General features: G+C 47.9%; 1 protein-coding gene across 1 annotated transcript in view; it reads right to left on the bottom strand.

Annotated features, from left to right (window-relative positions):
• The window catches only part of ASAH1 (N-acylsphingosine amidohydrolase 1), a 38,516-nt gene extending 12,543 nt beyond the window's left edge, over window positions 1–25,973 (bottom strand). Inside the window, exons 1-3 of the mRNA XM_043972484.1 lie at window positions 25,776–25,973; window positions 17,500–17,546; window positions 2,140–2,230 (exon numbers count right to left, since the gene is read on the bottom strand). Coding sequence (XP_043828419.1) covers window positions 2,140–2,230; window positions 17,500–17,546; window positions 25,776–25,862 — 225 coding nt within the window. The 5' untranslated portion in view covers window positions 25,863–25,973. The remainder of the gene's footprint in view (window positions 1–2,139; window positions 2,231–17,499; window positions 17,547–25,775) is intronic.
• Window positions 25,974–27,662: the final 1,689 nt, after the last annotated feature.

Below are 27,662 nucleotides of genomic sequence, written 5' to 3'. Positions count from 1 at the left end.
AGAAAGAAAGAAAGAAAGAAAGAAAGAAAGAAAGAAAGAAAGAAAGAAAGAAAGAAAGAAAGAAAGAAAGAAAGAAAGAAAGAAAGGAAGGAAGAAAGAAAGAAAGAAAGGAAGAAAGAAAGAAAAAGAAAAATCAGATCAGGAACGGTCTAGCAGACAACATAACTATGCCCCACCCCCGGGTATTCTTCAAATATCTAACAAACAAGTTAATGCAAAGTTACATTTTGTTTAAAAAATGCTCAACAGCTCTGTTAAGAAGAAGCATGAAACAAATAAAATCAGATCTAAACAATTAGAAAACTATCAATTACTCATGGATAGGCTGAGCTAATATAATAAAAATGACAATTCTGCCTAAATTAATTTACTTAATCAGTGCCATACCAATCAGACTACCTAAAAATTATTTTATAGAGCTAGAAAAAATAATAACAAAATTCATCTGGAAGAACAAAAGTTCAAGAATATCAAGGGAACTAATGAAAAAAAAAATGTACAGGAAGGTGAGCTAGCTGTACCAAATCTTAAGCTTTACTATAAAGCAGCAGTCATCAAAATTATTTGGTACTGACTAAAAAATAGTGGTTCAATGGAGTAGGTTTGGCACAGGAGACATGGTAGTAAATGACTATAGTAATCTACTGTTTGATAAACCCAAAGACTCCATCTTCTGGGATAGGAACCCAGTATTTGACAAAAACTTCTGGGAAAACTGGAAGATGGTATGGCAGAAACTCGGCACAGACCAACATCTTATACTGTATACTAAATAAGGTCAAAATAGGTACATAATTTAGACATAAAGGATGAAACCATAGATAATTGAGGAGAGAAGAGAGTAGTTTACCTTTCAGATCTATGGAGAGGATAAGAATTTATGGCCAAACAAGAGATAGAGAATATTGTGAAATGCAAGATGGATGACTTTGATGACACTAAATTAAAAAGGTTTTATACAAACAGAAGCAATGCAGCCAAAATGAGAAGGGAGGCAGAAATCTGGGAAACAATTTTTATAGTCAGTAATTCTGCTAAAGGCCTCATTTCTAAAATATATAGGGAACTAAATCAAATTTATAAGAATCCAAGTCATTCCCCAATTGAGAAATGGTCAAAGGATATGAACAGGCAGTTTTCTGATGAAGAAATCAAAGCTATCTATTGTCATATGAAAAAATGCTGTAAATCACTCTTGATTAGAGAGGTGCAAATTAAAACAACTCTAAGGTACCACCTCACACCTATCAGATTGGCTAATATGACAAAAAAAGAAAACAATAAATGTTGGAGAAGCTGCGGAAAAATTGGAACACTGATGCATTGTTGGTGGAGCTGTGAACTGATCCAACCATTGTGGAGAGCAATTTGCAACTATGCCCAAAGGGCTATGGGACTGTTCATAACCTTTGACCCAGTAATATCACTACTAGGTCTATATCCCAAAGAGATCATAGAAAAGGGAAAAGGACCAACATGTACAAAAATATTTATAGCAGCTCTCTTTGTGGTGGCAAAGAATTGGAAATTGAGGGGATGCCCATCAATTGGGCAATGGCTGAACATGTTGTAGTATATGAATGTAATAGAATACTATTGTGCTGTAAGAAATGATGAGCAGGCAGATTTCAGAAAAACCAGGAAAGACTTATATGAACTGAACTGATGCTGAATGAGATGAGCAGAACCAGGAGAACATCATACACAGTATCAACAACATTGTGTGGTGATCAACTGTGATAGACTTGGCTCTTCTCAGCAATACAATGGTCTAAGATAATTCCAAAGGACTCATGATGGAAAATGCTCTCCAAATCCAGAAAAAAGAACTGTGGACTCTGAATGCAGATTGAACCATACTGTTTCTACTTTTTTTCTTTTTTGAGGTTTTCCCCTTATGTTCTGATTCTTCTTTCACAACATGATTAATGCAGAAATATGTTTCATGTGATTGTACATATATAACCTATATCAGATTGCTTGCTGTCTTGGGGAGGGAGGAGGGAAGAGAGGGAGGGAGAAAAATTTGGAACTAGAAATCTTATGAAAACAAATGTTGAAAACTATCTTTACATGCAAGTGGAAAATAATAAAATACTATTATGATAAAAAAAAGAAGTGTGGAAGGTTCTCTCTTACCCCTGGTGACATGTCTGTTATGACCTCGTGCCAACGCTTGTATGGGGGTAAGTCAAGATTGATGGTATACCATGGCACCGGGCCTCTGTACCTGTAATGAAAGCAGATTTGTCACTCTTTACAATGCCAACGAGGCATCCTGCTTGGCAGATAGCCACAGCATTGTGCCAGGCACTGGGCAAGCACGGGGTGTTACACTCTACTGGGGAGAAACCATACACATGTGCACATGCACACAGATAGAAACCAGATACCGTGTAAACGCTAGTTAAGTCATGGGGGGAGGCACCACACACGGAGGGAATCTGGGAGGGTCTCATGGAGGAGGCGGTGAGCCTGGGGTCGAGCAGGAAGCGATGGCAAGCATGTGCTAGCATGGGGGCAGAAGAGAGGTGACAAGTGTGAGCAATGTTATGGAGGTAGAATGCACAAGACATAGAGGCTAGACCAGGTATAGGGGCGGGACTGAGGAGATGAGGATGACTCCATGGCTGTGACCTTGAGGAGCCAGAAGGATGGAGGTCACTCTTGAAAGAACTTCATTTGAAAGGGTGGTGGGTTGGAAGGGCTGAATAATGAGTTCCACTGGGGATCTATTGAGTTTGGGATGTCTTTGGTGCATAGGACTGGTCTCAGGAGAGAGGTTAGGGGTGGATATAGATCTGAGGGTCAGCAGCCCAGAGGTGTTAACTTGCACCAATGGGACTTCATGAAGTTACCAGGTTATAAAGCACATAGAGGGCAAAGGCAGAATGGCAGGTTAGATGCAGCAACCCAGCAGGACTCTCCCAATACTCCCCTCCAAACAACTTTAAAATAAGGCCACAGCTCAAATTCCATAGTGGTAGAGCCAACAAAACGTGTAGGTGGGACATTTTTCCAGCCCAAGATAACTTAGGAGATCAGCAGGAGAGGCCTGTAGCACCAGGGTGTCATTACAGGATGTAAAATGGATCATTCTGATGACACTGAATTTAGAAGTTTTTGTCGAAACAAAACCAATGCAACCAAGATTAAAAGGAAAGCAGGAAACTGGGGGAAGCTCTTTACAGCAAGCTTCTCTAAGGCCTTATTTCTGAAATACATAGAAAACTGAGTTAAATTTATAAGAATATGAGTCATTCCCCAATTGATCAAAGGTTAAGGGATATGAACAGGCAGTTTTCAGAAAAAAATCAAAGCTGTCTAAAGTAATATTAAAAAAACAATACTCTGAATCATGATTAGAGCAATAAAAATTAAAACAACCCTAAGAAACTGCTTCCCACCTATCAGAGTGGCTAATATAACAGAAAAGGAAAATGACAAATGTGAAGGGGATGTGGGAAAATTGAGATACCAATGTACCATTGGCGGAGTTGTGAACTGGTTCAACCATTCTGAAGGGCAATTTGGAATTATGCCCAAAGGGCTATAAACTGTGTATACCCTCAGACCTAGCAATACTAGGTCCATACCCCAAAGAGAGCAAAGAAAAGAACATATATATATATCAGCTCTTTTTGTGGTGGCAAAGAATTGGAAATTGAGAGGATGCCCATCCACTGGGGAATGGCTGAACCAGGTGTAGTATATGAATGTAATAGAACATGATTGTGCTATAAGAAATGATGAGCAGGATGGTTTCAGAAAAACATGGGAAGACATATGAATTCATGCAAAGTGAAGTGAACAGAACCAAGAAAATACTGATCATGTAATAGCAATGTTGTACAATGATCAACTGTGAATGACAGCTATTTTGATTAATATAATGAACCATGACAATTCCAAAGGACTTCTGATAAAAAATGCCATTTACAGGGGCAGCTAGGTGGCACAATGGATAGAGCACAGGCCCTGGAGTCAAATCCGGCCTCAGACACTTAACACTTACTAGCTGTGTGACCCTGGGCAAGTCACTTAACCCCAATTGCCTCACTTAAAAAAAAATGCCATTTACCTCCAGAGAAAGAACTGATGGAATCTGAATGCAGATCAAACCATACTTTTAAAACTTTATTTTTCACTGCTGGGAAAACTGGAAAATAGTATGGCAGAGACTAGGCATAAACCAACATCTTACACCATACACCAAAGTAAAGTCAAAATGAGTACAAGATTTAGACATAAAGGCTGATACCATAGTCAAATTAGAAAAGGAAGGAATAGTTTACTTGGCAGAACTGTGGAGAGGGGGAGAATTTGTGACCAAAGATGAAATAGAGAACATTATGAAATGCGGAGTGGATCATTTTGACTTTTTTTGAGCAAAAACAACCCCAAAAAACCAAAATGCAAAGCAGAAAGCTGGGAAACAATCTTTACAGATAATGCTTCTGATAAATGCTTCATATCTAAAATATATAGAACTGAATCAAATAGACAAGAATACAAGTCATTTCGCAATTGAGAAATGGTCAAAGGATATGAACAGGCAGTTCTCAGATGATGAAATTAAAACTATCTGCAGCTATATGAAGAAATGCTCTCAATCACTACTGATTAGAGAAATGCAAATTAAAACTACTCTGAGGTACCACTTTACTTATCCAATTGGCTAATATGACAAAAAAGGGAAATGATAAATGTTGGAGAAGATGTGGGAAAATTGGAACACTAATGCACTGCTTCTGGAGCTATGAACTGATCCAACCATTCTGGAAAGCAATTTGGAACCATGCCCAAAAGGCTTTAAAACTGTGCATACCCTTTGACCCAGTAATACCACTACTAGGTCTATATCCCAAAAGAGATTATAAAAAAGGGAAAAGGACCCACATGTACAAAAATATTCATAGCTGATTTTTTTGTGGTAGCAAAGAATTGGAAATTGCAGGGATGCCCATCAATAGGGGAATGGCTAAACAAGTTGTGGTATATGAATGGAATGGAATACTGTTGTGCTGTAAGAAATGATGAGCAGCTGATTCTTCTTTCACAGCATGACTAATGTAGAAATATGTTTAATGTGATTGTACATATATAACCTATATCAGATTACTTGCTGTCTTGGGGAGGTGGGGAGAAAAATGTGAAACTAGAAATCTCATAAAAACAAATGTTGAAAACTATCTCTACACGTAACTGGAAAATAATAAAATACTTTTATAAAAAAAAAAGAAATGATGAGCAGGCTTCTGATCCTTTAATGTAAAAGCTGCTAGATTTTGTGTTATCCTGACTATGGCTCCACAATACTTGAATTGTTTCTTTCTGGCTGCTTGTAATGTGTTCTCCTTGACCTGGGAGCTCTGGCCATAATATTACTGGGAGTTTTTATTTTGGGATCTCTTTCAGGAGGGGATTGGTGGATCCTTTCAATTTCTATTTTGCCTTCTAGTTCCAAAATATCAGGGCAATTTTGCCTGAAAATTTCTTGAAAGATGATGTCTAGGCTCTTTTTCTGATCATGACTTTCAGGTAGTCCAATACTTTTCAAATTATTTCTCCTGGATCTATTTTCTAGGTCAGTTGTTTTTCCAATGAGATATTTCATATTACCTTCTATTTTTTCATTCTTTTGGTTTTGTTTTATTGGTTTTTTTTTATTTCTCATAAAGTCACTAGCTTCCATTTGCTCAATCCTAATTTTTTTTTGGGGGGGTGAGGCAATTGGGGTTAAGTGACTTGCCCAAGGTCACACAGTTAGTAAGTGTTAAGTGTCTGAGGCCAGATTTGAACTCAGGTCCTCCTGACTCCAGGGCCAGTGCTCTATCCACTGCGCCACCTAGCTGCCCCTCACTCCTAATTTTTAAGGAATTATTTTCTTCAGAGAGCTTTTGTACCTCCTTTTCCATTTGGCCAATTTGGTTTTTCAAGGTATTCTTTTCCTTATTGGCTTTTTGTATCTCTTTTACCATTTGACCTAGTCTGTTTTTTAAGGTATTATTTTCTTCAGTTTGTATGTGTGTGTGTGTGTGTGTGTGTGTGTGTGTGTGTGTGTGTTTCCTTTACCAAGCTGTTGACTTTTTTTTTTTTTTGGTGGGGCAATGGGGGTTAAGTGACTTGCCCAGGGTCACACAGCTAGTAAATGTCAAGTGTCTGAGGCCGGATTTGAACTCAGGTACTCCTGAATCCAGGGCTGGTGCTTTATCCACTGCGCCACCTAGCTGCCCCTGTTGACTTTTTTTTTTTAATGATTTTCTTGCTTCACTCTCATTTCTCTTTCCATTTTTTCCTCTACCTCTCTTATTTTATTTTCAAAGTCCCTTTTGAGCACTTCTTTGGCCTGAGATCAATTCATATTTTTCTTGGAAGCTTTGGATGTAGGGGCTTTTACTTTGTTATCTCCTTCTGAGGATGTATTTTGATCTTCCATAGAAACTTTCTATAGTTAGAATTTTTTTTTGTTTGCTCATTTTCCCAGTCTATATCTTGATTTTTAATTCTTTGTTAAAGTGGAGCAATTGCTTCCACAGTGGAGGGCACACTGTCCCAAGCTTCAGGGGATTTGTACAGCTGTTTTCAGAGATACTTCTAGGGATTTGTAAGTTTTTAGTTCTCCCAAGATGGTATGACATAAGGAGAGGTATGTTTACTACTCTGCTGGCCTGTGCTCTCGTCTGTAAGCAACTACAGGCCTGATTTCCTGCCCTGGAACTATGAACATAGTCCTGTTCCAATGCGGCTGCAAGCTCTGGTGTGCCTGTCCTCCTCCCCCACCTGAGATCGCCACCAAAGACTGTGACCTGGGTCTGAGTATGAGCAAAACAACAGAATCCTACCTCAGTCTAGCAAAGAGACCTCCGTAATCTCCTTCTGGCCAGTTATTCGACCCCCTTACTTCTTTGGGCTAAGAGTTCCAGAAGCATCTGCTGCTGCTGATCCAGAGGTTCCCGAGGCCTGCTCCTGGTTTGCTGGGGCTGGATCTGCACTAATGTGGCCTGTGCTGAACTGTGCTCCACCCCCACCCCAGTACAACAGACCTTTCCTGCCAACCCTCTAAGCTGAATTTGGCGGGAAAATGATTTCGCCCTGTCCTTTTGTGGGTTCTGCTGCTCCAGGAATTGTCTTATGGCATTCTTTGAAGGTGTTTGGGGAGAGCTCAGGCAAGTCACTGTCCTTCTTCCACCATCTTGGCTCCGCTCCTCCTTCTTAAGAACTTATTTTCTTCAGTATTTCTGGTACCTCTTTTATCATTTGACAAACTCCGATTTTTAAGAAATTATTTTCTTTGGTATTTGTGTCTCTTTTACCAAGCACAACATGGATGGGAGAAATGTGGGGAGAAACATAAGTCCAGTTCAACTGGAAGGGTACCACAGTAGTCCAGGTGGGAAGTAATGAGGCGCTGAACAAGGTTGGTAGTCTTGAATGGAGAGATGGGGTGTATATTGGGAAGGTAAAGACAACAAGATTTGGCAATGGATTTGGATAGAGGGGTGGGGAGGAGAGTGAGGGAGGAAGATGGCACCTGGGTTGTGAGCCTAGGGGACTAGGAGGGTAGTGGTGCCCTTGACAGCGAGAAGGAAGTTAGAAAGGGGGAGGGGAGAGATGGTATGGTCACTTATGGACAGCTGAGGCTGACACGGCTGTGGGACATCCCGTCTGAGATGTCACAAGAGGCACTTGGTGATATGGGATTGGATGTCAGGATTAGAAGGGCAGATCTGGACTTCATTTGCAGAGACACGCTAACTGAACTCATGGGAGTGGTTAAGATAACCAAGTGAGACTGTATGGAATTAAAAGATGAATTAGAACATGAAGACAGAACCTTGGGAAACACCCAAGGTCAAAAAGCATGCAGAGGATGAGGAAATAGCAAAGGAGACTAAGGAGTGGTCAGACAAGGAGGAGAAGGCATTGAGAAAACTAGAAAAGAGAAAGTATCCTGGAGGAGGGGGGAAAGGGGAGGGGGGGGGGGAGAAGGTGTTTGACACTGTCCAAGGCTGCAGAGAGGTCAGGAAGCATGAAAGCAGAGAAAGGCAATTTGGCAGTTCAGAGATCCCATGCTTGCAGAGGACCCAAGCACCATTTCAGTTTAGAAATGGGAGAGAGGAGGGGAAGTGGAGGCCAGGCCTGGGAATGGCCTTCTCGAGGAGCTTGGTGGGGGGACTGTGTGCAGAATGAGATGGGGGGGGGTGGTTGGATCAAATGAGAATTAAGGCTAGGACAGGAGAAGACAGAATAGATGACAGGAGGTAGGTCCCATTGGCTGGAGGGTGTGAGCTCCAAGGGACCAGGGGAAGGGTCACGTCTTCATGGGAGAGCACTGTGAAGGAGAATATCTGCATGGGATCGCCCGAGGAGGACGGGAGAAGGTTTTGTGAAGGATGAGGAGGGGTCCTCAGTGGAAGGCTGAGCTAGGGGAGTGCCCCAGGAGCCTGAAGAGAGATGAGGAGGTTTGGAATGCCTCCGTGGGGAGGGGGGACGTGTGCAAGGTGCCTGGCTGCAGGGAGTGTGTAGGGGACCCAGACATTCTGCTTTCAGGATTTTCTCCAGTCTCATTCAGCAGCATACGGGTGGGAGCAAAGGGGTGGATGCTGGGAGAGATCCAAGGCTCGGGCTTGGCAGGCAAGACTAGTGATAGGATGAGGAGGAAACAGATTCAAAAGGACAGTAGAGAAGGGAGCTGGCTCACCAAGGGGTCATGATGGGGAAAGGAGGGGAGTGCAGCCTGTTCAGGGGTGACAGCCTAGGAGAGAACTGAGAGGCCAAGGGACTAGAATTGAGGTGATGACAAAGAACAGGGTCCGGGGTGATGGCATGCCCTGATAAAGCAAGCCCGTCCTACCTGATGTAAGAGGCAAAAAAGGAGTTAACAGAAAAACCTAGGGGCAGCTTGGTGGAGCAGTGGATAAAGCACCGGCCTTGGATTCAGGAGGACCTGAGTTCAAATTCAGCCTCAGACATTTGACACATTGGCCCTGGGCAAGTCACTTAACCCTCATTGCCCTGCAAAAAAAGAAAGAAAGAAAGAAAGAAAGAAAGAAAGAAAGAAAGAAAGAAAGAAAGAAAGAAAGAAAGAAAGAAAGAAAGGAAGGAAGGAAGGAAGGAAGGAAGGAAGGAAGGAAGGAAGGAAGGAAGGAAGGAAGAAAGAAAGAAAGAAAGAAAGAAAGAAAGAAAGAAAGAAAGAAAGAAAGAAAGAAAGAAAGAAAGAAAGAAAGAAAGAAAGAAAGAAAGAAAGGAAGAAAGAAAGAAAGAAAGAAAGAGAGAGAGAAAAAAAAAGAAAGAAAGAAAGAGAGAAAGAGAGAAAGAGAGAAAGAAAGAAAGAAAGAAAGAAAGAAAGAAAGAAAGAAAGAAAGAAAGAAAGAAAGAAAGAAAGAAAGAAAGAAAGAAAGAAAGACCTAAGGGCCAAGTTCTAATTTAGATCTGACCTCCAAGAGGAGCTATAACTTACAGACCCCAGCTCAGAAAGGGATTAATGGATAACTTAAAACTTGGGAAACAAAGGCAGGCCCTAGGTTCTTGTTACCCACATTAATCAGCACTCATAACAAGAACATAAAGAGGCAGGTCACAGAGACCTTAACTATAACAATGATACACAGACAGGGCATAGAAATTCTAACTAATAAATGAAAAATATTTTGAAACTAGGCATGGGAATGAAAAGGTGACATGCGCAGAAAAGGTCAAATCTGTCCCCATGTAAACCCCCAAAACACACCTCCACGGAAAAAGGTACCCACTTTGGGGGTTGGCTCAAGCCCCCAGGAACTCCAAATGAGGACAGGCCCTCCCCTGTACCCCCCTTAGGTGGAGAGTGTTACAATGAGGCTGATAAGCAGTTTATCCACACTAGAAACACAACTCTTTTCTTTCCCTATTTGAGAGACACCTCCAAGGTGACCTCCCTGACATCACTCACAGTACTGCAATAAAACTTGGGAAACTGAGTCACTGAGTGTTAATTCTTTTGGGACGACTCCCAATCAGTCTGACCCTAAGTCCAGCCCACACCACTACCCTCCAAGCCTTACGGGCGAAGGTGTGTCCCCACTCCTTGTCACCTGTTGAGAGTTTTCACATTTCACACAGATGACCAGGGTCTCTCCCTCTAACCTTGTCCCTCCTTTGTCTCCCTTCTCTGTTGTGCCCAAAGCCACGCCCTCATCTCTGAGGCTTCCTCCTCCCCGTGCCCCCAGCTCTGAGACACCGAGTTTTCACCGTGCTGCCACATATCAATTCAGCATTTGTGTGGGGTGGCGATGAGCCAGTGCACACGGCTGTCGGCACGACTAGTTCTTGGTGCTTGTCAAGGGAGACATTACGCCTTGGTCAGGGGCAGCGGCACACCCAGCGTGGCTGAGCCTGTTACCTGTGACCTAGGGTCAAAGGCAAACACAAAAAGGTTTTATCACCTAAGGGCTGCCAGTGGCCTGTCAACCAAATGGGTCAGCTGGCAGACACAGACGGCTCATGCTCCTCCCAAGGGGTGCTCCCCAGGGGACGGTGAGTCTGGCCTCAGTGAAGGCCTTCAGCAGCCACTATCTCCTGAGCCCAGCTTGGGGTCTCTATCTTCATGTCATCCTCACGGAGCCGTGGGGTCCTTCAGAACACAACTCCAGCGGCATCTTCTGCACAAAGCCTGCCCCCAATACTTCCCTGGTCTTTTGTTTAAACCTTTCGGACTAGACCTGGGATCAATTCCACGGGAAGAAGGCTCGACCCACATGACAAAGCACTCGTCTCTTAGGGGACCCTCCCTGAGAGATTCCGTGGCGGCATTTGAACTCAGGTCTCCCTGGCCCTGAGTCTCACTCTCCATCCATGGATCCATTTATGATCACAGGCGTGTTTTCTCCCCCAGTGGAGCATGGGGCAAGGTGAGGAATCCCCCTTCCCAGCTCTGCAACCCACTTTGGATGGTTACTGCCCGTGGGCCTTGGGAGCATCACTTGGGAATCATCAGAGAGGGGCTCAAATCTGCATGGCCCTGTGATGGAAACGAGCCCCAAGTCCAGTAGGCACTTCCTATCCCACCCCCAAACAAAACTGCGACACTTGTCCGTGTAGAGAGCAGGCAGAGTTCTGAGTCAGAGAAGGATGTGGGAAGGGCCAAAGGACGGTGGGTGGCTGCCGCTCTCTGGCCTGGGGGAAGAGGGAGTGGGGGGGCCCAGTCAAGCCCAGGCCAGCTGAGACAAACATCAAGAGGACCGTCCCACCACGCGGACCACATGGAACACACTCATTCCCTCCTTACTCCACAGTCCAAAGACTCCCATGCCCCAGTGAGGAACATGGGACATCCAAGAGGTCAGGGCAGAATGCCTCCTCTTTTCCCCAAAACACGCCTCTTGGCTCCAGAACCTCCTGGTTCCATCCTCCTTCCAGCTCCATCAGCCACTAAGTGTTGGGGGCACCACCGTCTCTCAAGTCTGTCCCTTCTCCACTCCCAGGGAGGGAGGCCACTGCCCACCGGGACAGTGCCAGAGCTGGTTTCTCTGGGTTGGACCGGCTCTCTTCACAGTACAGTAAACCTCCTGTGGCTCCCCATGGCCTCCAGGATCCACCACAGACCCATCTGCTTGGCATGTATGGGCCTCGCCAAGCTGGGTGCTGCCAACCTCATCCAGCATCCTGACGTGTTCCTCCCTCTCTGTCCCGCACCCTGTTCTAGCCGTACCAGCTGACTTGCTTTTCTCCACATACAGCATTCCATCTACCGTCTGCACACACTTAGAGACTGCTCCCCACACCTGGAATGCGCCCTTCTTCACCCCTGCCTCTCTGAGGCTCTGCCTCCCTTCAGGACTTAGCCCCATGAGACCCAGCCCCATCCCCAGGGGCCAGGACCCTCGCCCTGGAAATCACTCTGCACTGTGCTTCCCTTCCCTTCGACAGCATGTAAGCTCCGTGAAAGCAGGCACTGTTTGGGGGGTCTGGGCATCTCTAGTGCTTTCTACAGTGCCCAGCACTATATCAGATTACTTGCTGTCCTGAGGAGGGGGGGAGGAAAAGGAGCGAGGGAGAAAAATTTGGAAGTAAAAATCTGATGAAAACAAATGTTGAAAACTATCTTTACATATAGCTGGAGAATAATAAAATACTTTTATGATTTAAAAAACCCAAAAGAATGAAAAAATAGAAGGCAATGTGAAATATATCACTGGAAAAACAACTGACTTGGAAAAGAGATCCAGGAGAGATCATTTGAAAATTATTGGACTACCTGAAAGCTATGATTAAAAAAAAAAAAAAAAGAGTGAAGAAGCCCTGACAGTGAGGGTTGGGGTAACTCTGGTTGTGTTCATCTCACAGTCAAAATATTGTCAACGGTTGTGTCTGTTTTATCATTTTTTTTCAGAAATCAATCATTTATTCAATCAGTGTGTTTATTAAGTATGTATTATGTGTTGGCACTGAAGAGAGAAATAGAAAGAGTGGATCAGCCTCTATTTCAAAGGAGTTTACATGCAAATAGGGGAATTAGCAAGTACACAGAAAGCACACACAAAATTAATATAAAATTAATTAAATGTGTCTGTTTTATCATTGATTTCATTGTTAACAAGTTATATTCAGTAATTTTTAAGATTTATTTAATCCTAGGAAATTAAGGGTTTTAGTGTAGAGAGATATAAGAAACTACTATTGGAAAGAGATTTCTCTTTAATATTTGGTGATATTAATATTTGGTCATATGAATAATAATAATTTGATGAAACTGAGTGAGAGCTCTGAATAACTGATTAATAAGAGGCTGCAATTTTATCAATTGATGAGAAAATATCTAAACGTACTCCTTGGCTAACCCTTAAACTCAGGTTAATGAGAATGAATGCTCAAGAAGCAGGCTCGCCCTCCAAGGGAGGCCAGTGACCCATGTCACTTTGTTACCCGTGGGTATTGTTCTTAAAACCCTATCAGATAGGGCTGGTTCCCAAGAGACTGGCTCTTCTTGGTTTTCTACACTCTCCCTCAGCAATCTCATTCAATCCCAGAGCTTCACCTAACTGGAGAGGAAGAGGAGGAGAAAATGGTGGACCACCAGCTGCTTCTCCAGCCTGTCCTGGCCTCTCCTTCAGCACCTCAGCTCCTGCACACTGCGCCCCCATCTCCAGTTCAGCCAACACCAAAGTTGGTTTCTCAGGCACTTTCTGACCCAAACCAAGCTGTCCCCCAAGCCCTGCTCCTCCTTCCTGATGTCACCATTCCTGCCTGTGGCCCTTCTGGGTCTGTGAGCCCGCGTGAGCTCTCTTCCTCTGCTCCCCTCCCCTCTCAGACCGAATCTGGTTTTACCAAGGGCCACCGCCTCGGCCTTGGCTCTCCCACGTCCATCCCCTCCTCTCGGCTTCCTAAGCCGGCATCCTGGGAGAGGCCTTTTCTCCTCTGCTCTCCCCGCTCCACTCAGGTGATAAACATTTATTGTGTCTACTAGGTGCCAGGCACTGGGCTAAATGCCTTCGTCCCATCCTTCATATCGTTAATAGAAAACTTCTCCCCACATACCCGCCTGGTTGTGACCATCCCCTGATTAAAAAGCAAACAAATGAACAAACTGTTCAGTTTGGGGGCCACTCAGGGAATGTCGAGGCCCAAGGAAGCCCAGACACACGAAGGGAAGGGAGAATAAGGTGACCACAAGCTGCCTGGGGGTCCCCAGGCCTCTTCCCCCTCCTTCTCCTCCAGGAAGCTCCCCTGACTCCCCTCCCCCCCAGCCCTCACGCCACCCTCTTCCAAGCCTCCCCAGCTCTTATCAGCGGCTACAGTTCTGGGGGGTTGGGCTCTCTTAGGTAACCTCCCCCAGGGCCTGGCACACACAGGTGACTGACTCCTTCTGCACGGTGGGCAGCCCAGGAGGTGCTTAATTTCTCTGTAGTGCACGAAGGCTGATCCGGACCCACTCCCACTCCTACCGGAGCAGGGCCTGCCAGTGGCCACACCAGGCCTCCCTGCTAGCAAAGGGTATGCCAAGTGGGCTACAGAGATGAAGGAAACGCTATTAATGAACTCCCTAAGAAAAAATCCCCAGGGCCAGATGGGTTTACGGGTGAATTTTACCAAACATTTAAAGAACAATTAATTCCAATATTATACAAATTATTTGAAAAAATAGGTGAAGAAGGAGTTCTACCAAATTCGTTTTATGACACAACTATGCTGGTGATACCAAAACCAGGCAAAACAAAAACAGAGAAAGAAAATTATAGACCAATTTCCCTAATGAATATTGATGCTAAAATCTTAAATAAGATATTAGCAAGGAGATTACAGCAAGTGATCACCAGGATAATACACTATGACCAGGTGGGATTTTTACCAGGAATGCAGGGCTGGTTCAACATTAGAAAAACTATTAACATAATCAACCACATCAATAAGAAAACCAACCAAAATCATATGATTATCTCAATAGATGCAGAGAAAGCTTTTGACAAAGTACAGCACCCATTCCTAATAGAAACACTAGAGAGTTTAGGAATAGGGGGAGCTTTCCTTAGAATAATAAACAGTATCTACCTAAAGCCATCAGCAAGCATTATATGCAATGGAGATAAATTAGGGGCCTTCCCAATAAGATCAGGGGTGAAACAGGGATGTCCATTATCACCCCTATTATTTAATATTGTTCTAGAAATGTTAGCTTTAGCAATCAGAGAAGAGAAAGGAATTAAAGGAATTAGAATAGGCAAGGAGGAAACAAAACTATCACTCTTTGCAGATGATATGATGGTATACTTAAAGAATCCTAGAGAATCAACTCAAAAATTACTTGAAACAATTAACAACTTTAGCAAAGTAGCAGGATATAAAATAAATCCACAGAAATCATCAGCATTTCTATACGTGACCAACAAAGTCCAGCAGCAAGAGATAGAAAGAGAAATTCCATTTAAAGTAACGGTAGATAATATAAAATACTTGGGAGTCTACTTGCCAAGACAAACCCAGGAACTCTATGAACACAACTACCAAACACTCTTCACACAAATCAAATCAGATCTAAATAATTGGAAAGATATCAATTGCTCATGGATAGGCAGAGCTAATATAATAAAAATGACAATACTGCCTAAATTAATTTACTTATTCAGTGCCATACCAATCAGGCTACCTAAAAATTATTTTATACAGCTAGAAAAAATAATAACAAAATTCATCTGGAAAAACAAAAAATCAAGAATATCCAGGGAAATAATGAAAAAAAATTCACAGGAAGGTGGGTTAGCGGTACCAAACCTGGAGCTTTACTATAAAGCGGCAGTCATCAAAACTATTTGGTACTGGCTAAAAAATAGAGTGGTAGATCAATGGAATAGGCTAGGCTCAGGAAATGCAGTAGTAAATGACACTAGTAATGTAGTGTTTGATAAACCCAAAGACTCCAGCTTCTGGGATAGGAACTCAGTATTTGACAAAAACTGCTGGGAAAACTGGAAGATAGTATGGCAGAAATTAGGCATAGACCAACATCTTACACCTTATACTAAAATAAGGTCAAAATGGATACACGATTTAGACATAAGAGGTGATACCATAGGTAAATTAGGAGAGAAAGGAATAGTCTACCTATCAGATCTTTGGAAAGGAAAACAGTTTTTGACCAAACAAGAGATAGATTATATTATAAAATACAAAATGGATGATTTTGATTATATTAAATTAAAAAATTTTTGCACAAACAGAAGCAATGCATCCAAAATTGGAAGGGAGGCAGAAAGCTGGGAAACAATTTTTGAGGCCAGTGCTTCTGATAAAGGCCTCATCTCTAAAATATATGGGGAATTAAATCAAATTTATAAGAATCCAAGTCATTCCCCAATTGAGAAATGGTCAAAGGATATGAACAGGCAGTTTTCTGATGAAGAAACCAAAGCTATCTATTCCCATATGAAAAAATGCTCTAAATCTCTAATGATTAGAGAGATGCAAATTAAAACAACTCTGAGGTACCACCTGACACCTATCAGATTGGCTAAAATGACAAAAAAGGAAGATAATAAATGTTGGAGAGGCTGTGGGAAAATTGGAACACTAATGCATTGTTGGAGCTGTGAGCTGATCCAATCATTCTGGAGAGCAATTTGGAATTATGCCCAAAGGGCGATAAAGCTGTGCATACCCTTTGACCCAGCAATCCCACTTTTAGGTCTTTTGCCCAAAGAAATCATGGAAGGGGGAAAGGGACCCACATGTACAAAAATATTTATAGCTGCTCTTTACGTGGTAGCAAGGAATTGGAAGTTGAGGGGATGCCCATCCATTGGGGAATGGCTGGACAAGTTGTGGTATATGAATACAATGGAATACTATTGTGCTGTAAGAAATGATGAGCAGGAGGAGTTCAGAGAAACCTGGAGGGTCTTGCGTGACCTGATGATGAGTGAGATGAGCAGAACCAGAAGAACATTGTACACAGTATCATCAACATTGAGTGTTGACCTACTGTGATGGACTATATTCTTCTCACCAATGCAATGGTACAGAAGAGTTCCAGGGAACTCATGATAGAAGAGGATCTCCAAATCCAAGAAAAAAAAAGAAAGAAAGAACTGTGGAGTATAGATGCTGATTGAACCATATTATTTCTTTTGTTTTGGCTGCTGTTGTTTTTTTTTTCTATTTTGAGGTTTCGCATCACTGCTCTGATTCTTTCTCTTGTAACAGGATTAATGCAGAAATAGGATTAATGTTATTATGTGTATATATATGTGTGTGTATATATATCTATATGTATATGTATAGAGATATATAGATATAACCTATATCAGATTACCTGCTGTCTAGGGGAGGGGGGGAGGGAGGGGAGGGAGGGAGAAAAATCTGAAATTGTAAAGCTTGTATAAACAAAAGTTGAGAACTATCTTTACATGTAACGGAAAAAATAAAATACCTCATACATTAAAAAAAAAAAAAGAAAAAAAAAGAGAAAGAGATGAAGGAAACGATGACACCCTATTGCTCGCAATCCACCAGCCTGGGAACGGGCAAGGAAGGAGGCTCCCGGACCTGTGTGGGCAGCCAGGGAGGGAGGCCTGGACCCCGCCACCCCCGCCACCCCACTGCTGAACCTACTGACCACCAACGGCCCTCTTCTGCCCTGCCCTGCAAGGTTCTCTGGCTGGGGTTCCGCCTGCCCATGCCCTGGAGAGGCCTGGAAATAAGAATCACGTGGGGTTTGTCTAATTCTTGGCACCTTCGGGTGTCCCACTCGTGCGCAAGGGTCCTGACTCCTAAGTATGGGCAGTTCCTTGCTAACATCTTGTCCTTTCCCTAAGATCTTGGGGGCACAGATGCTTGACAGGATCCTAAAATTCACAGCAACAGAGATTGTGAGGGGGAATGGACCTCGGAGACCCCGGAGTCCAACCCCTTCATTTCACAGGTCAGAAAGTGTCCGGGACAGGCTGGGAACCCCAGTCCTCCTGACACCACGGCCCACAGGACAGCAGGCCACGCCCAGACCCAGAAGAGCATTGCTTTACTCACGTGGGCCCCGAGGGAGGGTAGGTTGATTTTCTGCAGTCTTCTGTCCACTGTTAAAAACAAAAGAAAACATTGTTTCAGAACAGAGTTCTCACTGGCTCCCGAACAGATGCCAAGACTACACTAATCAGAATGGAAGCCCTTCCCTTCTCCTACCAAGATCCGCCTGAACAAGTACAGAGGGGCGGTATAGGAGTCAGGAAGACCTGAGTTCCAATCTCACCTCACTTACTAGCTTGCTGACCCTGGGCAAGTCACTGAACTGTGAGGCAGGCGTGCCTCAGTTTACTTATCTGCAAAATGGGGACAATAATAGCACCTATTTCCTAGCGTTGTTGAGAGGATCAAGTGAGACAGCATTTGTAACACCCGGTCTTTGCTATTACTGTTATTTTTTATTTTGGCTGGTGGTGCCACAGTGGATGGAGCCCCAGGCCTGGAGTCAGGAAGACCCATTTTCCTGAGTTCAAATTTGGCTTCAGACTCTTATTGGCTATGTGCTCCTGGACAAGTGACCCAACCCTGTCTGCCCCAGTGTGCTTGCGGGTCAATGAGCTGCAGAAGGAAATGGCTAGACCACTGCGGTGTCTGCCAATGGGGTCACAGAGAGTCAGACACGACTGAAAATCAACGTTCTTTCAAGGATCCTTAAGTGACTCTAACAAGGTATCAGAACATCCCCTCCCCACCTTCCCCGGCTGGGCCAACCAGGAAACAGATACAACAACGACACCTTTGCTAACAACGCTCGCCATTATCTCACTTCTTAGAAGGAAATGCCCCCTCCTCTCTGGAGGCCAGCCACAGAGGCAGGGGGCTCAGAGGTGGGCTCTGAAGGCAGCCTGGAGTGGAAGCCGGCTCTCCCTGGGCTTGGTCCAGGAGACAGCTCCTTCCCATGACAACAGAAGCCTGCTGGGCCCCCGGCCCCCCCCCCCCCCTGGCCTTCCTTTATATGGCCGTGCAAAAGGACAAAGTGCTTTCGGTCTCTCCGACTGGACTGGTTAGGGAGCCCAGTCCCTGTTCTGGCCGGTTGTGGTGGCCTGAGGACCAGGAATTGAGTTCAGATCTGGATCCCTCGATTCCCTCTTCGACCCTTCTGGCTGAGAATCCTCAGATTCTATTAGCTGCGAGAGGAAGCTCCTTTCTGCTCTGCCAGAGCCCCCCAATCCCTACAGCAGACGTCTGCCTTAGGCAAGGTGATTTACACGCCCCGTGAGCTGCCAAGGCCTCCAAGCGGCGGCATTAGCCCCATTTTGCAGATGAGGAAACAGGCAGGGTCTCAAGTCTAGTGCTTTTCTCTTCTGGTGGGATTCGAACCCAGCCAGGTTCTTTCTAACTCAGAACGAGACCCATAAAGGGAATCTCAGAGGACACTTGAGAAGTCTTGAGCATTAGTGAATAACAGACTGGCCCACATGCTACCACATACATTCCAGTGGTCAGAGCCCTGGGTTTGGAGAAGGTCTCGGTCTGTGTTCTAGCTCACACTTAGTGACACTGGCATGGCCTTTACTCAACTGTGAAATGGGGACAAGGAAAGCCTGACTGTAACCATTCCTCTGGCTGTTGTGAGGAGCGCATGAAAGCACATATGACGAGTGCTTCTTAAACTTTAAAGCCCTAGCACACTACAGCCCAAAAAACAGTCGGCTTGGAGTCAGAGGCCCGGCCCTGAATCCTGGCTCTGCTCCTGACCGCTTATGTGACCCGCAACAATCGGCCTGTTTCCTCACCTGTAAAATGGGCGGGGAGAGGGAAGAGGGGGGCAGCAGGGAATACACTAGATGAGGGTCTCTTTCAGCTCTAATTCTATTACTCCAGAGAGGTGATTTACCCAAAGTCATCACACGTATGCTCCATAAATATGTTTGGGGCCGGGGGCAAAGTTTCAGGGTCCTTACTTTGTTGGTGTTCAGTTTTTCAGTTGTGTCTGACTCTTTGTGACACCTTTGGGGGTTTTCTTGGCAGAGACACTGGAGCAGTTTGCCATTTCCTCCTCCAGCTCATTTGACAGATGGGGAAACTGAGGCAAACAGAGTGAAAGGACTTGCCCAGGGTCACACAGCTAGGAAGTGCCTAAGGCTGCATTTGAACTCAGGTCCTCCTGACTCCAGGGCCAGCACTCCATCCATGGAGCCACCCAGCTGCCCCAAATAAGCCAGAGACCCCGGGGGAGGTGCCAGATATTTACACACTCCAGAGTAACAACCAGGCCGTAGAGCACAGGTAGACGCAGACATGCACACGTGTATACAGACAGGCAGGCGTGTGTGTGTGTGTGTGTGTGTGTGTGTGTGTGTGTGTGTGTGTGTGCGCGCACACTCAGGTTCTTTCCTCTAGACAAACAGCTTGGCTGAGGTGGAACAAGAAGGCACAGCCATCAGCACAGGAGCAAGCAGCAAGTCTTTATCCCTCCACCACACTGAGTTCAGACCCTGCCTCAGAAACTTTCTGGCTGGGTGACCTTGGGAAAGTCACTCACCCTGCTTGCCTCAGTTTCCTTATCTGTCCAATGAGCTGGAGAAGGAAGTGGCTGACCGCCCCAAAACTGAACAAAAAACAAGTCCCTGGATCAATTCCATCTGAGAAGGTTTGGGGTTTTTTCCTGAGAGTGTGGATGAGGTCACCTACAAAGGAGCTGATAGTGTATGATTTATGAGCACTTGCAAGTGAGGTCCGAGGGCCATGTTCTGTTGGGAGGCCCCAGAGCAGGCTACAATTGGCCAGGAGTCCTGCCTACACCCCCCACCAATACTCCAGAAGCACCGTATTCGGCCTACAATGTGGCCGGGCTTCTAAGCACCCTCCCTTGGGTACAGTGGACAAGGCCCTCCCCAGCCCATTTCTCCTCAGCCTGACCATCCTAGGGGAGCCGGACTGGGGCCAGTTCGGGACCTCCGCCACATCCTCCCTCTTCACTGAGGAATCCTAGGCCTACTTCTCCTCCCCCTGCTGACACCCCTTCCTTCACCAGCCACTGCAGGAGGGCTGCTCCTGTTCCGGCTGACCCCCTGCTCCCTTTGCTCTGTCCCCCTAAACCCAACCCTTTCCCGGTTGGAAGTCTGGTGATTTCCACCCTTCTAAACTATTATCTCTCAGTTCCTCAATTCCAGGGTCAGTCACTTCTCCCTGGGACCCAACAACACCCCAAAGTACTCCCCTAAGGCCTTGGGCTGAGGGGCTGCTGCTTCAGATGAAATTCCCAATGCCTACTATATAAGGGGAGGCACTAGGGCAGCCCATTATCAGAGCAGTGCGCTCAGAATGATTTCCGTCCTGGGCCAAGCTCTTTCCCCGGGGTGGGTGTGGTCTCCAGACTGCTCACTGAAGCTGCAGCCAGCCAGGCAGGCCAGGCCCCCCAGAGATCCAGCCTGTCAGGAGGGGTGCACTGTTGCCCGGGAAAGGCAGAGGAAGAGAGCTGGGCAGAGCCCCAGCTAAGGGAGGGCTCACGCAGAGAAGCAAACGGAAGCAATAAAAAAAGAGCTTTGTGTGCTGGGCCCTGGGCTGAGGACCTGTGACCCCAGCCAAGCCCTGAATGAGTCAGCTCTGCCACAGCAGCCTCCTCAGGAAGGACTTTCACTTCTCTCAGCCTCAGTTTCTTCATCTTGTAAAATAAGGGCAGTTATCCATTCCTTAGGGGCAGTGAGGTAGCCCAGTGCATAAAGGGCTGGGCCTGGAGTCAGGGAGCCTCCTCTTCTCGAGTTCAAATCTGGCCTCAGATCCTTCCTGGCTGGATGACCCTGGGCAAGTCCCTTCACCCTGTTTGGCTCAGCTCCTCATCCGTCCGATGAGCTGGAGAAGGAAGTGGCAACCACTGCAGAGTCTCTGCCAAGGAAAGCCCCAATGGGGTCACAGAGAGTCCGACACAGGACCGAACAGCCAAAGAAACGGCCAAAGAGAAGTGAGGGCAGCGAGGGAAAGGGCAAGTGACCGGTCCATCATAGGATTCAAATAGGAAAGGAGAGGGGAGCCGGGAACAAACTGACCAGGACTCTCGTGTGGAGGCCGCGCGTTAGAGTTCAGAAGACAAAGAGAAGGAAGCCCCCAGCTCCCAAGGGGGATGGGGCACCCTCAGGGATAAAGCCCGGTGGGGGTCCTGGCGCCTTGGACAAGAGTGCTTTGTCAGGATGTGGCCCGGGACAGGGACAGGGTGGATGGGGCTGTGATGAAGGAACAACCCTGAGGGCCTCTCTGTGTCTTCCCTTCCGAGGACAATGAGCTCATGATCTGGCTAACAGGACTGTCGTTCAGTCCTTTTTCATTCCTGTCTGACTCACGGTGACCCCATTTGGGGTTTTCTTGGCAGAGGTCCCGGAGGGGTCAGCCATTTCCTTCTCCAGCTCACTTTACAGATGAGGAAACTGAGGTAAGCAGGGTGAAGTGACTTGCCCAGGGTCATACAACTAGTAAATATCTGAGGCTGGATTTGAAAAGGGTCTTCTTGATTCCAAGTCTGATGCTCTACCCACTGTGGCGCCACCCAGCTGCCCAAGCTAACAGGACAGGGACCCCCAAAATAACTTGGGAAACCAGCAAGCAGTCTGCCATGGGTTCAAGTCACTGGAACCGGACAAAATGCACCCTCAAGTGGAAAGAAGAGGCAGTTGGCATTCTTGAGCCACGGTCGGGGGCCCCAAGTGCTGAAGAGTTGATGCTTCATGTTCAACAAAGAGAAAAGAGGCTGGGAGCAAGGGGAGCAGTCATCAGCGACAGCCAGCGTGGCTGCAGACCGGACGGTCCTGCTTTTATAGGGACCAGTCGATGGGGGAAGACTGAGAAGAGCCAACATTTTTCTCCATGAATGACATACTTATCAAATTTGTAGATGACATAAAACTCGGTGGGAAAGCAAGGATGCCGGATCTCAGACTCAAGACCCCGCAATTTAAGAGGGGTACAGGGACCATGTTACCCTTGGATCCCAAGAATCTACTTTACAAATGCAAGATGGCGGAGCCACAGTGAGACATCAGTTCCCATAAAACACCAGGGCAGGGGGTTTAGAAGTGTCCACTAGATGGCCAGAAAAGGTCACACTGAAGAGGAGTGGCCTCTCCAGCTGCCACATAGGCACTCCAGACAAGATGGCAGGTCAGAAGAGGGAACACGCCATCCAAGAGCTAGGGATGTTTAGAACAGAGAACACCTGGAAGGAACAGACAAGAGTCTACAAGGCCATCATAGGGAAGAGAGAACAGACTGGTCAGCTTGGCCCCGAAGGGGGGAGCAAGGAGCAGCGGGGAAGAGGTGATGGCTTGGGTGTGGATGAGAGGAAGTAGTGAGCCGCCCCCTGGACTCTTCAGGGGCAGACTGGTCAGGGGGTCCTGGTTCCCCACCAAGGCCCCCTCTGATGCCTCGACGTGCTACAGAGATGACCCTGGCAGAGGGCAAGCTGCGGAAGGCTTCCCTGGGCTGCAAATGTATTTTGTATCCAGGACCCTCACAGCCAGCTGAAGGTGTCTTCCAGAAATCTAGTCCTACTGAGGAACCTAGGTTAAGGACCAAGAACTGACAAGAGAGAGCACCCTCCAAACACACCTTGGAAGGCCAGAGACCTAAGAAAAGAGGAAAGTTGCCTTTACCAAATGCAGGCAGGGCCCGAGGTGGGGCGCACACACCTGGGCTTTATGGGTCCCGTAAGAAGCAACATTCCCAGGGCGGTCCTCTCAGTGACCCCGGGCAGCAGGTACCTGAGAAGGGCCCCGTTTTCTCTGCCCTAGTCCAAACCGCCCTCCCTGCCTGCAAATCCTCTGCCCTTTGCTAAGGATCTGAGCCGCTTCGCTACCATCCTCGGCACAGGCTGCAGCCTTGAAGTGTCCTTCCCCAGAGGCAGCAGGCCCCCAAGACCAAAGGATGAGGGCACTTATGGAGATCGAGCCTCGCTCAGAGCCCAGCTCCAGCACCAGCTCCTGCAGGAGACACCCCCTAGATGCACCCCCTCTCACACCCCACCCAATTACCTTGTATTTGCTTATATGTGAACATGTTTCCAGTTTAAAAAGAGAAAAGTAAGCCCTTTGAGGACAAGGGCTATTCGTGCTGTCTTTGTGTCTTTAGTGCCCAGCACAGAGCTGGACACAAGGTTGGTGAGGACCTGGGGGCTGTGGGATTGAGAGAAAGAGACCCTCAGATGGGCTATTCCAGAGATCTCATCAAAGCCTTGTCCATCCATCAATGAATCAATGATCTATTTCAGCATTCGCCCGTGGAACCCCCCTAAAATAACCTGGTGATGGGGCAGCTAGATGGCGCAGTGGATAGAGCACCGGCCCTGGAGTCAGGAGGACCTGAGTTCAAATCCAGCCTCAGATACTTAACACTTACTAGCTGTGTGACCCTGGGCAAGTCACTTAACCCCAATTGCCTCACCAAAAAAAATTAAATTAAATTAAAAAATGACCTGGTGTTTCCTCTGCAGCTCTCCCCACCTCTCTGCCTTGTTTAAAAGAAGGGTCATCAAGAGGCTCTCAAAATGTCTGTGGTGTAACCAGGAAGCTGCCATCCTCCCTGTGAGAGCAGTCAGAGAAGGTGGCCCTGCTTCTGAGTGCCTTATGGAACCCCGAGGCCAAGGAGACAACAGGACAGAATGCCCGGGCATGGCTTTCCTGTGCCCTGTGTGCCCCCTCTGCCATCGAGCTGGCTATCATATATCTCTCTACCCATGCCACCCACCTGCACGCATGTGTGTCCATACACCCATATTGAATATTCATATATGCACAAAGGTCCTCCCCCATTAGCATACAAGGTCCCCGTCTCACTTTTGTATCCAGCATATGGTGGGCATGTCATAAAAGCCTGCTGATTGGTTCCTGGTGGGGTGAGGTTGACTGGAGGAATGGGAGTGCCCCCCACAGAGGCAGGGAGGTTAGCCAGAGGGGTAGGTGCAGGGGGGAGAGCTGATCATGTTTGTACATGATGAGTTTGAGATCCTCTCAGGATTCTGGGTGGAAATGTCCCGTGGGTCACTGGTGTTGGGCAGCAGGAAGATGGAAGCATGCCCACAAGCAAGGTGAGTGTCCCTGGAATGGTAGGGACACTTAAAGGATGAGCCCCACTCCATGATTCGTAGGACAAGAGCCCCAGAGAATGAGGAGGCATCTGGCCAAACCCCATCTTCTACAGAGGAGGAAACTGAGGCCCGGAGCTATGACCTGCCCAAGGCCAACTGGATGTGAAGCAGCTGAGGCCTTTCAACGATCAGTTCAGTGTTCTTTCTGCCACACAGGGTGAGCCTGCAATCTCCCCTCGGTTTTTAAAAGTGCACTTCAACCCCGGGGCCCTTCTGCCTTGGCATTGGGGAGGGCACCGGAGCGCTCTCCTTGCAGGGGCTTAGCCTTTCCCTGACCTCTGCGTGGGGTCTACCCTGCTCAGAATGCACATGGTAAAACACGCAGGAGTACAAAGGACTGGCCTGGGGTAGACTTATTGCTAAAAACAAGTCTGCCCCGGGGAAGAACTTGGGGCTGGCCCCGGGAGGACCCTCTCTTTGGACCCCAATTTGTTCAATGCACACATCAGCCCCAGTCCCTGCAGGACCATGGACAGTACTGGGGACCCTGCCTCACTCCCCCATCCCAAATCCTGGAGCCCCACGGAGGTCTAGCATTCTGGCCAGTTCCCCATCTTCCCCCAAAGGCCAGTTCTGGGTCGGGTCTCCTGCACTGCCCTGATGGACCAGTCGGGTCGTTGCCCCAGCAGCCAATGGGGTCAGGGTGCAGGGTGCTAGGACCCATCCTCGAAGAAGAATCCTCACCCGGATGGGTGTGGTGGGGCATGGCCCGGCTCAATGAGGGCGAGGACTGGCGGGGGGGGGGGGGCGGGAAGAGGGGGGCCCCCGGAGAGCTGTCCTGCCGAGCAGCAGGGGTCGGGCGTGCCAGTGGTCTGCAGCCTGGGCAAGCTAGGGAGGGAGACCCAAACGCCGGAAAATTAAAAAAGGATTCCTGCCACCTGCCCCTACTGGTCACTGCCCACCTCCACTCACCTCCCCCGACCCAACACAGCAGCCGAGAGGGGAGGGGGAGACCCCCGAATGAGGCGCCCGTCCGGGTCCCGAACCGGGTAGACCTTGGGCCACAATCACCACGGAGAGAGCGACCTCGTGCTGTGGCAGGGGGGCAGCCCCCGCGGATGACCACCTGACTACCCCTGCCCGCGGCCTAAGCCCCTCCCCCCCAAAGTGGCAGCGCCCTGCCGCGAGGGCCCCACGCGCGAGGCCGGACCAGCTACCGAGCCTCCACAGCCCCTGGGGCCACCGCCCCCCGCGGCGCGGGCCTCACCGGGGGCGCTCGCTGGGCCAGCACGCAGGCCGTGGCCATGGCCGCCGCCGCCAGCAGGGCGCAGGAGAAGCGCTCGGGGAACCGCATGCTGGTGCCTTCGCCACAGCCGCCGGCCCTTCGCCCTTCGCCCTTCGTCCTTCCGCCAGTCACTGCCGGGCCTCCTGGACAGCATCACCAGCCCTGCGGTCTGCAATTTACGACCGCCCCGCCCGCCTCAAGGCCCCGCCCCAGGACGCGCCACCCGAGAACCTCGCGGGGGTGCCCCGCCCCGATCCCCGCTAGGAAGCGGCCCCTCCGCTCGCCCAACGGGAGCCCGCCTCCCCCATTATCGCGCCTTCCATGGTACGGCCCTGACCTGACTAACGCGAAGGGCGGGGCTTTAGAGGGGTGACGCGAAGTCATTGGACCATCCAGGCTCGAGCCCCGCCTACCGAAGGAAGGAGGGAGGGAGGGAGCTAAAGAAGAGAAACTGACTTGGTCTGGACCCAGGCGCCTCGTGGGTTGCCCGGCGCTCCGCAGTCTGAGGACCTGGGTTCAGATGCTGCCTCTGAATCCGGCTCCAGAGCTGGTCCTTGTGTCCACGGAAAGAAGCAGCCTGAGCAAGGGAGCACCAAACGGGAACGGGGAGGGGGGAAGAGCGAGCTGGAGCTGGAGACAGCTGGTGTGATCCCTCCTCGTGTTCATCCCTCCCCTCAGAGCCTTCCGGGGACATCTCGGGGCGCCCCGGGCACCTCCAGCTGCACCACGGGCTCATCCACACTGGGGGAGGCAGTTTCCTCGCCGGGAGTACCCCAAACCAGGGAAAACACAGGTCTAAACAGAAAACTTAGATCCACCCGGCACGGGGGCTACACAACCAAACACCCACAGGATGGGGGCAGCTACTACCAGCTCCAGAGTCCTGAGGCCAGAGCCGGTGAACGAATGAATGAATGCATGGCTCACTCGGGGAGCTGAGGGCTCGGGCTCGAGCCTCGGGAACCCACTGTGAGGAGGAGACTGAGGAGGGGTCAAACAGGAAGGGGGAGAACCAAAAAGAGGAGGAGACTGGACCCGGGAAAGGTGGGATAATCACCAGAATCATAGGTTGTGGTGAGGTCAGGATGAGGAATGAGAACAAGCTGGCTGGATGAAGCAATCCAGAGATCGCCGATAACCTCCGAGAGAGGGGGGTGGGGGGCGGCGGGGAGCAGCTTGTAAGGTTAGAAGGGAGTGGGTGGTGAGGCCATGGAGCGGCAACGAATAGAAGCAGCTTTTTCCAAGAGAAGTGGAGAGAGACTAGCTTGAGGGGGTATCCAGGTGAGTAGGAGCTTTTAAAGGAGTGACCGAGATGTGGACCTTTTAATAGGTCAAAATAGTTGAAGGAAATAGACTTGTAAAAAAGATAAAGACAGCTAGAAATAGACACACAGAGACAGATGAGCAGGGGGAGACAGACAGAGACAGAGAAAGGAGAGAGAAAGGGAGAGGGACAGACAGAGAGAGGGGAGCAGAGAGACAGACAGGAAAGACAGAGGGAGAGAGAGGAGACAGGAGAGACAGTAATAGAGACAGAGACAGAGGGGAGAGACAGTAACAGAGAGAGAGGGAGGAGAGCAGAGAGACAGACAGACAGAGAGGAAAGACAGAGGGAGAGGGAGAGAGAGAGGAGAGAGACAGAGACAGGGAGAGTCAGAGAAAGAGGAGAGAGCAAGAGATTCAGGAGTGCCCCTTGCCCTGGATGCTGTCTGTGATTGGGGAGGTGGGAGGAAAGATTATTGGGGGTGAGGGAAGAGGCATGTGATGGCATGTACCCCCTCACTACTTCCTCCTCAGCTGATTTTGAAGACTCCCCCAAAGTCACAGGCTGTGTGCTGGGCTGTGTGCCTTCAAGATTCAGCTCCACAC

Source organism: Dromiciops gliroides, chromosome 6, assembly GCF_019393635.1.
Source record: "Dromiciops gliroides isolate mDroGli1 chromosome 6, mDroGli1.pri, whole genome shotgun sequence".
Lineage (NCBI taxonomy): Eukaryota > Metazoa > Chordata > Mammalia > Microbiotheria > Microbiotheriidae > Dromiciops > Dromiciops gliroides.
This window is presented reverse-complemented; position numbering and strand designations above follow the sequence as displayed.